Source organism: Chelmon rostratus, chromosome 2 (genome assembly GCF_017976325.1).
Source record: "Chelmon rostratus isolate fCheRos1 chromosome 2, fCheRos1.pri, whole genome shotgun sequence".
Taxonomy (NCBI): Eukaryota; Metazoa; Chordata; class Actinopteri; order Chaetodontiformes; family Chaetodontidae; genus Chelmon; species Chelmon rostratus.
In genome coordinates, this window is record NC_055659.1 from 5,006,674 (window position 1) to 5,019,214 (window position 12,541).

A 12,541-nucleotide genomic window follows, 5' to 3' on the forward strand; every position below is an offset into this window, starting at 1 on the left:
ATTTAAATAATCAATGTGAAAATCAGTTTCTTTGCCTTACCTCTGACTTCTGTGACCTCTGCGTCATGTTAACTCCGTCATGGGCTTCATCTGTGCTGTCCAATGACGCCCGAACATTCAGTCTGTCCAATCAGCGTCCCTCGTGGTGCTAGCTTTAATTGCTAATCCTGCACACACAGAGTGACAGACAGGCTGCCTGCTGAGGGGCGTGTGCGCCATTTGAGTCCAATTTAAAACCCAGGAAATAAAGCTCATTTGAGTGTAAAGCTGCGTCCATGAAGCTGCGGTTCAGGACTCAGAAGGTAGAAATGTTAATGGATGTGAATCGTTGAACCTGGAGAGCTTCTCTGACTGCTAATCCTCCACACACACACACACACACACACACACACACACACACACAAACACAGCAGGGAGTACGTGCCGTCCACAACTATCCGCAGTGTGATTTTGGTCAAATTCATTGATCTGTGCTGCAGAGAGCGCGAGGTCGGCTTCAGCTGCCAAGGTCCTGGCGATTTGCTGAAGGGCGCCTCAGCTGATTGGTTCATTCCAGACTCAGGGCATCAAGTCAGGTCACTGCATCAGGATCTTCAGGCCGACCGGTAGTGTAAACTCACGATGGTTCTGGTTGAGAGCTTTGATATGAAATGGTAATCAGAATCATAAAACTTAATTGATCACTGATCAGTTAATTAATTTAGCATTTAAATTATAAATATAGATTAGATCCAAAGAAAAATAGCTTATTAAATTGACCAATTTACACTTATATTTTCTTATTTACATTATTTATAGTTATTTATTATTTATTTATATTTATGTTCACACTGTGTTTTGTTCTATACCACGATTCATTTGTTTCCAGCTTTTATTATTACATTTGCAGTTAATAATACAGTTAATGGTTAATAATAATAATAATTCAAAGTTGTGTAAGCAGCTGGAAGAGCTCTCTACATGGCTCGCACTAAAATCCTTCTTATACTGATTATTTAAGTTAGAATAGAATATTCTAACAGAATTTAAAAGCTTTTGATTATTCATTTTTATTGATTATAATAAAAAAAACTCAGTAATTATCTAAATATACCTTCCTAATTCCTAATTATTTCTGATGGCGCACTTTAAACTCCATAGTGGAACAGAGTGCAGGATGATTTCTTATCTTATCTACTCAGCTGCTGCCTTTAAGTTTGTGCTAATGTCATGACCCGTGCCATGCACGGCGGTTTTGTTTAGTTTCTCTTGTTGATTCTTGCCATTGCCTCATTTAGTTACTTTTGTCTCAGTCATGCCATGTTTTGTATCAGTCTCTATCCTTGCCATGTCTTGTTTGTATTTTGTTAAGCTTCCCATTGTGTCTTGTCTTTGCCTGGTTTTGGTTACTTCCTGTTTTATTTTGAAGGTTCATGTCATGTGTCTTTGGGTTGCTTTACTTCCTGTGTTTTCCCTCCCGTGTGATTGTCAGATTGTTTCCACCTGTGTCTCATTAGTGTTCCTCCCTAGTGTATTTAAGTCCGTGTCTTCCCCTTTGTCTTGGTCGGGTCGTTGTCTGTGTTTTCATAGCCAAGTCCATGTATCCCTGTTGCCCTTGATTCCTTGTCCTAGTCCTAGCCAGTAAGTGAGTGTTTGTCATTGTGAGCCCTTTGTCATGTCCGAGTTGTGTTCTTGTGGCGTTACCTTTGTTCATGTCCGTGTTTCTGTTCAGGTCTGAGTCTTAGTCTCTGTTTTCTTTTCTTAGTTCATAGCCTTGCCGATTTGTTCTCCTCGATAAAGAGTGATTTTCTGTTTATTTTTGTTATTTAGATTCTTGTTTCTGTTTTCTAGGAAGGTAATTTGAGTTGTGAGTTTTTCTTATCTAGTTCTTTCAGTAGTCAGTTCCATTTTTCATAGCCCTTTGTGTTTCCTCCTTCGGGAGCGTTTTGTGTTCTTTATTGTATTCATTGTTAGTTATTCATAGTCTCGTCCCTTGCTTTCATGTGTCTTTATAGTGATGTGTTGTCTTTCCCTGTGTTGTGTCGTTGTTTGAATTCTGTTACCCTTGTGTGTCGTTAGCCATTAGCCCTCTGAGTTTGGTTGTCTTGTTTCCTTGAGTTTAATAAATTTATTAATTGAGCCTAGCGCCCCCTTGTGTGTCTGCATTTGGGTTCAGTTCCCCTTAAGTCCCAGCCTTCCTGACAGCTAATGCCAGAAATCTTAGGAAAGAAGGAAAGTTGGAAGGATTCATGTGATTCAGTGATATAATATACAATCACCTCAGCTGGTGCAATCAACAGCAACCATTTCTTAAACTGAGGCAACTCTCCTCATAGTAATCCAATGATTGAAAACACTCCGGCACAAACAGTCTTGATACACTGGCAAAACTCCAGATGATCCAATCCAGTAAAATATTTCATAAAAGCATTATGATAATCTAGTGTTTTATAATTTAAAATTATCCAGCGGATGTGCTAATCCTTCCTAAGCACGTACCTGCAGGTCATATGTTGGTTTCAGGCTCCAGGCATCTATTTGCAAGAAAATGTTCAGGCGGAAGTCAATACCTTCTACTTCAGCGTGCTCAGACTTCTATTACTCAATGCAGAAGAACGTAGAGTGAATATGAGTGTTGGAATAAAACGTCTGACCGCTGCCTTTCAAAAGAGACCAGAACCACTCACGTGCTCCAAATGGTTCAAGACCAGCTTTCAGTTTACTTCATGGAAGCCTGTATGCATTTATCGTGAATCCATGAAACACTACAGGAGGAAGCTTTTAAAGCTAATTTGCTTATACAGCATGAGATGTTTTCACGTTTTGGTATCTCGTCTCAGGAAGTGTTCCTGTTTCCACCGGAGACGGTTTTCTGTGGAAAATTGTGCATTTTGCTTTAAAATGACAACATGTAACGTTCATCTGGGTGTGAAGCTGAGACTCGTTTCATGCTGTGCTGTATGCTGATGAAGAGGCCTGCATATAAAGCAGAACTGTCAACCCTCAAATACTTTTAAACTATGAAAAGAACAAGCACATATTCCATGATTTAAGATATTTCATCTAACTTAGATTTCACATGTTGCATTATTAATTCATCTGTTTGTTTCTGTCAGAGTGTGTGTGCGTGCGTGCGTGTGTGGAAGGAGCATGTATAGATATTATGGACTATTACTTACAGTATATGCAGTGTTTGCAAACACACACAGATACATATCTATGTTGGATGCAGACAAATCCTTACTTACTACACACACACACACACGCACACACACACTTCGTAAGCCTTTTCCTTCTCTTAGTAAATGCTGGTTTACTGCATGCACTCACACAGAAACTGGAAACATTAATGCAAACCTTTACTCACTCTCTCACTCACAAACCTGTGTGTGTGTGTGTGTGTCACCTGTGAGACACAGACACACACACACACACACACACACACACTGGATTTGCTGGATCAACACTATTCTGTTCCAGAGAGACAGACAGAGAGAGACAGAGAGAGAGAGAGAGACAGAGACAGAGAGAGACAAGAAGAGAGACTGGACCTGGAGGAGGAAGATCCAGATCCAGAGAGAGACAGAGAGAGGGAGAGGGAGAGGGAGAGAGATAGAGAGACAGAGAGAGAGGGACAATCATGTGCTTGTGGGACAACAAGCAGACGGAGGGTTAGTGAGAGCTGTTGAAGGTCAGAGTGCCAGACTGGAAAATGTGTTTCTAAAAAACAAACAAACAATAAACTGAACTTGAGCAGCTGATGTGCTGAAACTTCACATTTATTCACATTATTAAAGTTCAGGCACAAAAACCCCTTGATCAGGATCAGGAAGAGACCACGTTCTGTCTTAAAATACTCGGCTTGCAGTGGTCTCAGTGGCGTTGCTGTGCCGTCACACCACCACCACCAACTCCTCCTATATGCATGTTCCAATCTGAACTACGTCACTTTGACACCTGTTGTAGAAACGTTGATATGATACACATGAAATGTACATTTCATTCTGCCGACTGAGCTGTAACCTGGGCTGTGTGTGTGTGTGTGTGTGTGTGTGTGTGTGTGTGTGTGTGTGTGTGTGTGTGGCTTGTTTTGTAGATTTCTACCTGCATGAATCACTTCACTGTATATCGTGACATCTTGATATCAGAAAATTATTGATGCTTTCAAGCTGCACACAACGTTTGATTTTCTTTTCTTGCTTTGATTGTAGTTTCTGCAGAGTTTCTGCTCTTCAGCAGTGTGTGTGTGCGTGCGCGTGCGTGTGTGTGTGTGTGTGTGTGATGTGCCGGGAAGTTTTACAGTAGTTACGTAAGTGCTTTTGTTTGAGTTCAATTTTATGTCAGTTTCAGATTTGCTCACCAAGAAGAGACAGAGAAATTGTTCGGAACAGTGATTCTCCAGTGATTTAATGAAACCGAGGCTTAAAACAGAATAAAATCAAACCTAGTGTTCCTCCTAAAACTGCTTTTGAAACTGCTGGCGCAGGGTTCTTCTCAGCTTCAAAGTTAATTTTCCAGAGTTATAATCATTTCCTCGGACTCTACTAAAGCAATTACTTGTGGCTTTACAAAGACGTGTTCCTCCCTGTTTGGTTTGAGGTTCCCCGTCGAGTGTTTGACCTCTTGCAGTGCTACAGAGATGTTTTTCCATGAGTGGGTTTAGTTCACGTAGAGCATGTGCACGAGGATGCACGTGCACGCTCGTGTGGGTGAGTCCTGCCAGAGGTTTCGCACTGTTTTACTGATTGACAGTCACATGCAAATATATGCGTCAGTGCAACAGCCAAGGCAGGCAAAGAAACACGATACAGCCGAGTCAGTCTCCAGTCTGGCAGAACATGTTTTATACGTCAGAGTTTGGTCAAAAGTCTTTAATTAAGTCAAGCCCAAAGGTGCTTAATGCTGATAATTTGACTGTTTTCCTTTCAAAGCTGTAAATAGTTATTTTTGCATCAAGTTTTTTCTCACTTTTACCTGAATTTATTTATTATTGTGCCAGAAAGCAAATGAAACATCTCAAGTAAGCCAAGTCTCAGAGCAGTCAGGTCCAAGTCCACTTTCAGGTCCTCGTTCTGGTGAACTGAGCCTGACTTGAGTCTGAATCTCAGGTCTGCAGCTCTGGGAGGCACGTTGCTGTCTTCACCCTCCAACAAATGGAAACTAGCCTTTCTGAGGAGCACGAAGCGAAACCTCTTCCAGCAGCCACGTCTCTAATGCTCAGATCTGTCGTCTGTCTGCTTCGTGACATTGTTGTTGAACAACCGATCACAACTTGTTCTCCTCTCGTCTCATCTCCTCTCTGTTGACTCATCTGTCAGACTTCACTCCCACTACTGTACTACCATCAGTTCAGATGAGTCATCCTCTCCTTTACATGACTCCCTCAGCTTTCTGTAAATGCCAAGTTTATATCTGAGTGCCGAGTGGAAATTAAGCAGGGATGAAACACGGTTCGAGCGAGGCACGCTGTAATCCCCCGGAGCTTTTCAGCAGCCTGTGAAAACATGAGCCTGAGAGGCGCTGAGGTCTTCATCTGGGTGTTGGGCTCCTCGCCTGAGTTCACCTCCCGCTCTCGGCTTTGTTCTGCAGCACGGAGGTCAGATCTGCTGCTCTGCTTCACCCGCTGAACGTGCACCGTGTGGCAGGTGGCAGGCTGTTGTTAGCATTACTGTTAGCTTAGCCTATGATCAGACGTGTTCGCATTTTGCAGCATGGGATAAAAAAAAAGCTTTTTATTCGTCATCTCTCTCAGTATTAGCACTCCTTATGATTGTCATGTGGGACAGTGGTTCCCAACCTGGGGGTCGGTGCCCATTAAGGGGTCCCAAGAGAAATCTGAGAGGTTGTGAGATGATTGATTCTTACATTCATGAGGGTTTTTTTAATCATTCCTGCAATGCTGATTAAGCCACACATGTGTATGAAAATCATATTGTTCAAAAACTTTAATGTATTTGTGCCATTCCTAAAAAAAAATCATATATATATTTCAGCACAGCCTGTTAAATTTCATGTTTATGGTGCTTTCATGAGCTAATGTAACTTGTCATAGACTGACACCTACCAGACCCAAATGAGTCATTTGCTGCTGCTGGCTCTGTGGGAGTTTCTAGTTTTCCAGGCATGAATTTATTGTTAGAGTGACAAAAAAATAAATGCACACTTTCACCTCTTCGGGCCTCGAAAAATTGCCGAAATCAATCAATCTCAGATGGAAAAGTCAGCTTTGATCAACGGCTCAAGTCGACATTAACGTCACAACCTGAAGGATCGCGAGTCGACTTCGCTTCATTTTACGCGATCACAAGGCAGAAGGTTGGGAATCAATGATGTGGGCTAACGTCATTTAATATTTATTCACCCTGTGAGTGTTAATGAGTCTCAGATTACAACTTCAGGGTGTAAAAGTCATTTAATGAGTAAAATAACTTTTGTTACCATAAATTAATTCATCGCGTTCATTCATTTAAAAGTTGAGTTTAATTCAACGCCCTGTTTCCTTCCTTCCTTTGTTTTCGCTTCCTTCCAGCGCTCCTCATCCCTCTTCCCCTCGTCTCCTCTCCTCCGTCTTGTCCTTCTCTTGTCGTCTCAGCTTGTGTTCATTAGTTATGTGGATGGATGGAATCGGCGCACAGCGAGGATGGGGATAAAAACCACATTTGGTTTTCAAATCCTGCCCTGTGATCGACTGAGCTCGCCTCATGCGATCGAGCAGCGGTGGCGTGGTTCGCCTGATCAGAGCGAACTTGTTGCTTGTTGTTGTTCTTTTATTTCTCTTTCTTTAATGCAAAGAGACTTTGATTTGTCTGGAGCTGCTCTTTCCCTTTCAATTGAAGAACTTCCGTTGGTAACGAGTCGACAGAAAATCGGAGCGTCGTGGGTTTTGTTTAATGACTGCTCTGTGAATCGTCCCTGTTTGGAGGGAAACTCCGTGTTTCACTGAGTGATGAAAAGGTGAAGATAACGCTTCTGTTATTATTGTAAATATGCTTTAAAACTCTGTCCCTTCAGTGCTGTTTATCACATAGTCGAAGAATCGATTGTTTCCTCTTCATTCGCAAATCTTTTAGTCATAGTCATCATGTGCAATGTCAAATGTGGTGCCTTCACGTGCCGTAGAAATCTGTGGCTCTCTTTGCTTGAGAGCTCCATGTTTGCACGCTGACTGTGGTTCATTTGTGGTGTGAAAGCAGAGCAGAGCAGTCACAGATTCTGGGAGAGCAGATTAGCATGAATTCAAAGAATAAACATCATGTCCAACCTGCAGTAGAGTGCAGCTTGACCTGCTGCGAGACCCTCGAATAAACGCGATGCTGATTCCCCCACTGGTCCATGTGGTGCTGATGATGCATGCACAAGAATCACCTTTACTTTTATAGTATTATGGATTTAGTTAATGATATAATCACATTATGGTTTAAACACATTAAGAAGCATGTAACACACCTTGTTGCACATAAAAGACCCTCTGAACTGAGTGAAAACATCCAAACCCACCAAGAATGTTATTGTACTTATTTCAGGAAGAAGTCTGCATGAGCTGTGGCATCGTTACTTATTTCTCACCTCTTCTTGTATCTACTCGCTGACGCCTGTGTGGAAAATGAATGACGACTTGCGTGCTCAGTGCAGATTGATGATTTTCGTTCAGCCATGAGCACAAATCTCAAATGTCTCAGCTGTCCTCCGTTATCTGTCTTTAGTGACTCACGCCAGTTGTCTGTTCTCTTTTATTCTCTTCAGATCCTCATCTCTCTGCATCCATCCATTCGTCAGACGCTTCATCCGCCCGTCTCTCCAGCATGTCGCTGAAGGTCCAGACCAGTAATGTGACCAACAAGACAGACCCGAAGTCCATCAACTCCCGGGTGTTTATTGGCAACCTGAACACAGCGGTGGTGAAGAAGTCAGACGTGGAGAGCATCTTCTCCAAGTATGGCCGCGTGCTGGGGTGTTCCGTGCACAAGGGCTACGCTTTCGTCCAGTACGCCAGCGAGAGGCACGCCAGGGGGGCCGTGATCGGGGAGAACGGCAGGGTGTTGGCCGGACAGACGCTGGGTGAGTTAAACCTGAAGGCCGAAGTGGTTTCGGTAGATAACTGTTGGGGAAGGATTTACCTGCAAGCCGAAGGTTTTGTTATCTTACCTTCAAATGGAATTAATGAGGTTGTAATTTCAACAGGGACAGGAGCGCATGTTCTGTTTTAAACAGTAAATGGACATTTTTCTTGTCTTAATGACCACTCAAAGCGCTTTTAAACACACACACACACACACACACACACACACACACACACACACACACACACACACACATTGGCATGTGATTAGCAGAAACCATTCACACACACTCACACTCACACCAATAACACAGCATCTGGAGCAATTTGGGGTTCAATATCTCACCCAAGGATACTTCAACATGTAGACTGCACACATCATGCTCAGGGACAATAAATCACTAAACAACTAGAATCTGATTTAAAAAAAAATGTTTTTGAAGAGTCGGTTACCTTGGCTCCAGTTTTTTTTTTTTTTTATGTAGGTCTGTGCCAAAACTCATGAACTCTGATACCTCAGCGCCCTCACAAAGATGCCAAGTTCTGAATGGGAGTGTAACTGGTGGCAAAATAGCCTTTGAACTTGTTGGTTAATTAATCAATTAGTTGATCAAATTGGTAAACAGAAGCCACAAGTTCCCAGAACCCAGGTGATTTATTGAATTGTTTTGTTTGACTATTTTGAGAAACTGGAACCAGCAAATGTTTGAGCTTAAAGACTGAATTAGTCACTTGTCAATAACTTGCTAAGTTTTCTGTTAAAAATAATTTCAGCACTCCCCTTGGTGACTGTTTTTTGAGGAAGCAGACTCTTAAAGCTTGCTTGTCTGAGATCTGGGGAAACCGACCCTGCAGGCTGCAGAAAACCAGGCCTCTCTTAACCTTTTTGTCACACTCGGAGCTGTCAGGACTGTCCCCTCCGGCTGGAAATCAGAGCGCAACATGAAAGCCTCAGAATATCTCCGGCTCTCTCTTTCATCGGAAAACATTTTCAACTCGATGCCAAATCAGTAGGCACACTGGAAAATGAGTTTATTTCACAGGGGGGTTTTGGTTTAGGCCTGGTCTCTCTCATACTACGCGTGGCCACTTGACCAGTATCTCAAAATAACAGGCTAAACACATAAGACACAAATGGAGGCGCCTGATATCAAAGCTGAATAGAGTACAGCCCTGTGAGTACTTCCTGCAAGATGAGCAACATTTGTGGGACTCACGGCAAAGAGACTGATGATTGATCAGCGTGTTGAGACCACACGAACCTCAGGAACCTTAGGATGACCCCCGAGCACCATTACATCCGTTTAGTTCCTGAGTGTTTACATGTGCCGTCTCTCTGCCACTCTCCGTCTGTGTTCCTCTGTGCAATAACGTATCAGAGGGGAAATCAGAGTCGAGCGCAGTGTGCCTTTAAGCCGCTCGAGTGTTTTCCTCCGTCTGTCCGTTCCCCCGGCGGAGAAGTCGGAGACGAGCTGTCAGCGAGCTGCTGCGAAGAACTCAACTGGTTTGTGTTCAGTCACTGCAGAGCTGTGAGCACAACAACTGTAAGAGCATCTCTCAGTGCAGTGTGTGTGTGTGTGTGTGTGTGTGTGTGTGTGTGTGTGTGTGTGTGTGTGTGTGTGTGTGTGTGTGTGTGTGTGGGCTTGAAGTACTCACTTCGTGGGGACATAAATCTATTTAAAGTCTTATTGTGGGGACTTAATGGGGACAAAATACAAGTCCCCATAATGTAAGCCATTAAATTCTAGGGTGAAGACTTGGCTCAGGATTATGTTTAGGGTTAGACAAGTAGTGGTTACGGTTAGAGTCAGTCTCCAGGAGATGAATGCAAGGATGTAATGGAAACACAACTGTGTGTGTGTGTGTGTGTGTGTGTGTGTGTGTGTAAAAAAGAGAAAATTTATGAATGAGTCTAACTGAAAGTGTGTGTGTGTATCTGTGTTCACGTGTATCAAAGTATGTATCTTGGAGTGTTGCTATCGCACGACACACTTGCCAACACCCACACATTCATGCACACATGCACACACACACACACACACAGAGTCGTGTTTCCATTACATTCTGACATTCTGACAAACCCTAACCATGACCATAACAACTACTTGCATAACCCAAACCCTTTACACTAACCTTAACTCAAGTCTTCACCCTAAAATGTAATGATTGACATTATAGGGACTTTGTTTTGTCCCCATAAGGAAGGCAAGTCCCCACAATGTGACTGTGTTAACAGATTTGCGTGTGTGGGGTGATGTGGGATAAAGCTGTGACAGCTAAGGGGCCACTAAGTGATGCTCACTGCCCCACTGCAGCCCCTGTGTGTGTGTGTGTGTGTGTGTGTGTGTGTGTGTGTGTGTGTGTGTGTGTGTTGCTATGGCGATCATATAAAATCTGTCCTCTTCCTCTGTTCCACTACCTAACTCTTCTTTCTTTACATGTCTCTCCATCTGTTCATCTCCATCCAGCTCTCCAATGGCGCCTGCTTTACTGGGATGATTTACAGTTTGGTTTGAGACACATTTAACCCTTTTTAACACATAATTACTACCTTGCCGTTCGAGTTGGCAAGCAAAACATCCAGTAAAATAAAAGTAATGTGATAATGAAGATTGTTTTTATAGCAAAGCATTACCAGCAAACTGCTTCACATAAAAGAAATGATAAAAAGGAAAATACTTAGATGCAACAAATGGAATAAGAGCAGCAGAACTGTCATAAAAATCTAAGATGTACAGTAAAACCAAATGATTGATCGGGCATAAAACTAGATGATTATTGAAAGTCCAATCACTGCAGCCAAAAACTCCATCCTAGTTTTAAATTTCATCAGCCAGCGGCTTCCTGTCAGAGGATGTCAGGCTAGTTCAGAGTCATTAATAACACATCAAAATCAATGTAAGGCAACAAAACAACCAGGCAGCCATTCGTTGTGGCAATTAAGTGTTTAATTACAGTGGTCAACCGTTAAAACTCTTTTCCTCCCGAGTGTTTTGAGCAGTAAGTTCCTGCCACTGGTTTCTGCCCGGAAATTAACTGACATGTCCTCATGCAACAGGTGTTTGGCTCGATGTTTGGTGTTGGAGATACGATGCGACAGTTACTGCCTGGAGAACTGACGGTGCTAGTTAGCTGATGACAGTTTGCTTAGCTAGATACCCAAGTTAGCCAGCATGCTAGCAGTTAGCTGAATTGGTAGCTCAGTCTCTGGTGAAAGGTGGAAATATCTGCATGGATTCACTCCACCAACGCAAGTGGACCACTAAGCATGACCATTCTGCTGTAATAACTCTTATGTAACCTGACCATGATGGAATAAACCCTCTGCAACCAAAACCTAAAAAAATATATATACACTCTATAGTGATTGATAGACAAATAAAAATGTAGTGCAAAAAAAGATACCTTTAGGGGAGCAACAGGTCCGTAATCTTCATCGTGCTGATGTACAGGTTATCAACACTCACCTGAGATCTTGCTCAGTTGTCATTGGAGCGCTGACAGAAAAGGGGAGGGTCTTTCATCAGTCAGTTGGCCTGGTTACCTGTATCTACCTGAGGCACAAACAATACATGATATCCAATCAATGTATTCAACTGCCTGTTTAACTGCAGGTTGGATCGACCACCAGTAAATCTGAATCAGCGACACTAAACCACAGAATAATGCCAACATGTTAGTTCTCATCACATGAACAGTTAAAGTATCATATAGAAACTCAGATTTCTGCGATGTGGAAACAAAAAGATATCAAACCTGTGAGCTCTGAAATGCTGACAGCAGCTGGGGGAACGATTGATTCACAAACTGCTAACCAGAGCTGACAGCTTCCCATTTCCTGATCAGCACGCGAGGGTGAAGCGTTTCTGGACAGACTGAAGTAATTTGCTGCTCAGAGAGACTTTGGAAGAATCAATATTGTTTGTGTGTGTGTGTGTGTGTGTGTGCTGCGTTCAGGGACTTCTATGAATAACAAGCCCTTACAGGAGACAAAGTGAAGTCACTGAGGCAAATGGAGCAGCAGGTGGACTGTCTGTGTGTGTGTGTGTGTGTGTGTGTGTGTGCATGGACATGCATTACTCATGTAGTGGAGACATAAATCTGTTTACACAGGGTGAAAGCTGGCACTAGGCAAGTTGTGGTTGTGGTTCTGGTAAGTCTTCAGGAAATGAATGTAAGTCTATGAAATGTCCCCGAAAGTGATGGAAACCCAACTGTGTGTGTGTGTGTGTGTGTGTGTGTGTGTGTGTTTGCACTGTTTTTTCCCTAGGTCATAAAGGGGAGGGTCAATCACGGTTTTGGTTGGATAAAATTGTGTGTGTGTGTGTGTGTGTGTGTGTGTGTGCGTGCTTGCAAACAACTGGACTTCTGCCATTTCCACACCTGGCTGCGGTCAGAGTTCTGGATCACTGGCTCAAGCACACACACACACACACAGGCACTCTTACACACACACACACACACACACACACACACACACACACACACACACACAGACATTGC

The 12,541-nt window shown here is 42.9% G+C and overlaps 1 protein-coding gene across 1 annotated transcript in view; it reads left to right on the forward strand.

Moving 5' to 3' along the window:
• The window catches only part of raly (RALY heterogeneous nuclear ribonucleoprotein), a 118,895-nt gene that overhangs the window by 68,515 nt on the left and 37,839 nt on the right, over positions 1-12,541 (forward strand). The window contains exon 2 of the mRNA XM_041959770.1: positions 7,723-8,037. Coding sequence (XP_041815704.1) covers positions 7,782-8,037 — 256 coding nt within the window. The 5' untranslated portion in view covers positions 7,723-7,781. The remainder of the gene's footprint in view (positions 1-7,722; positions 8,038-12,541) is intronic.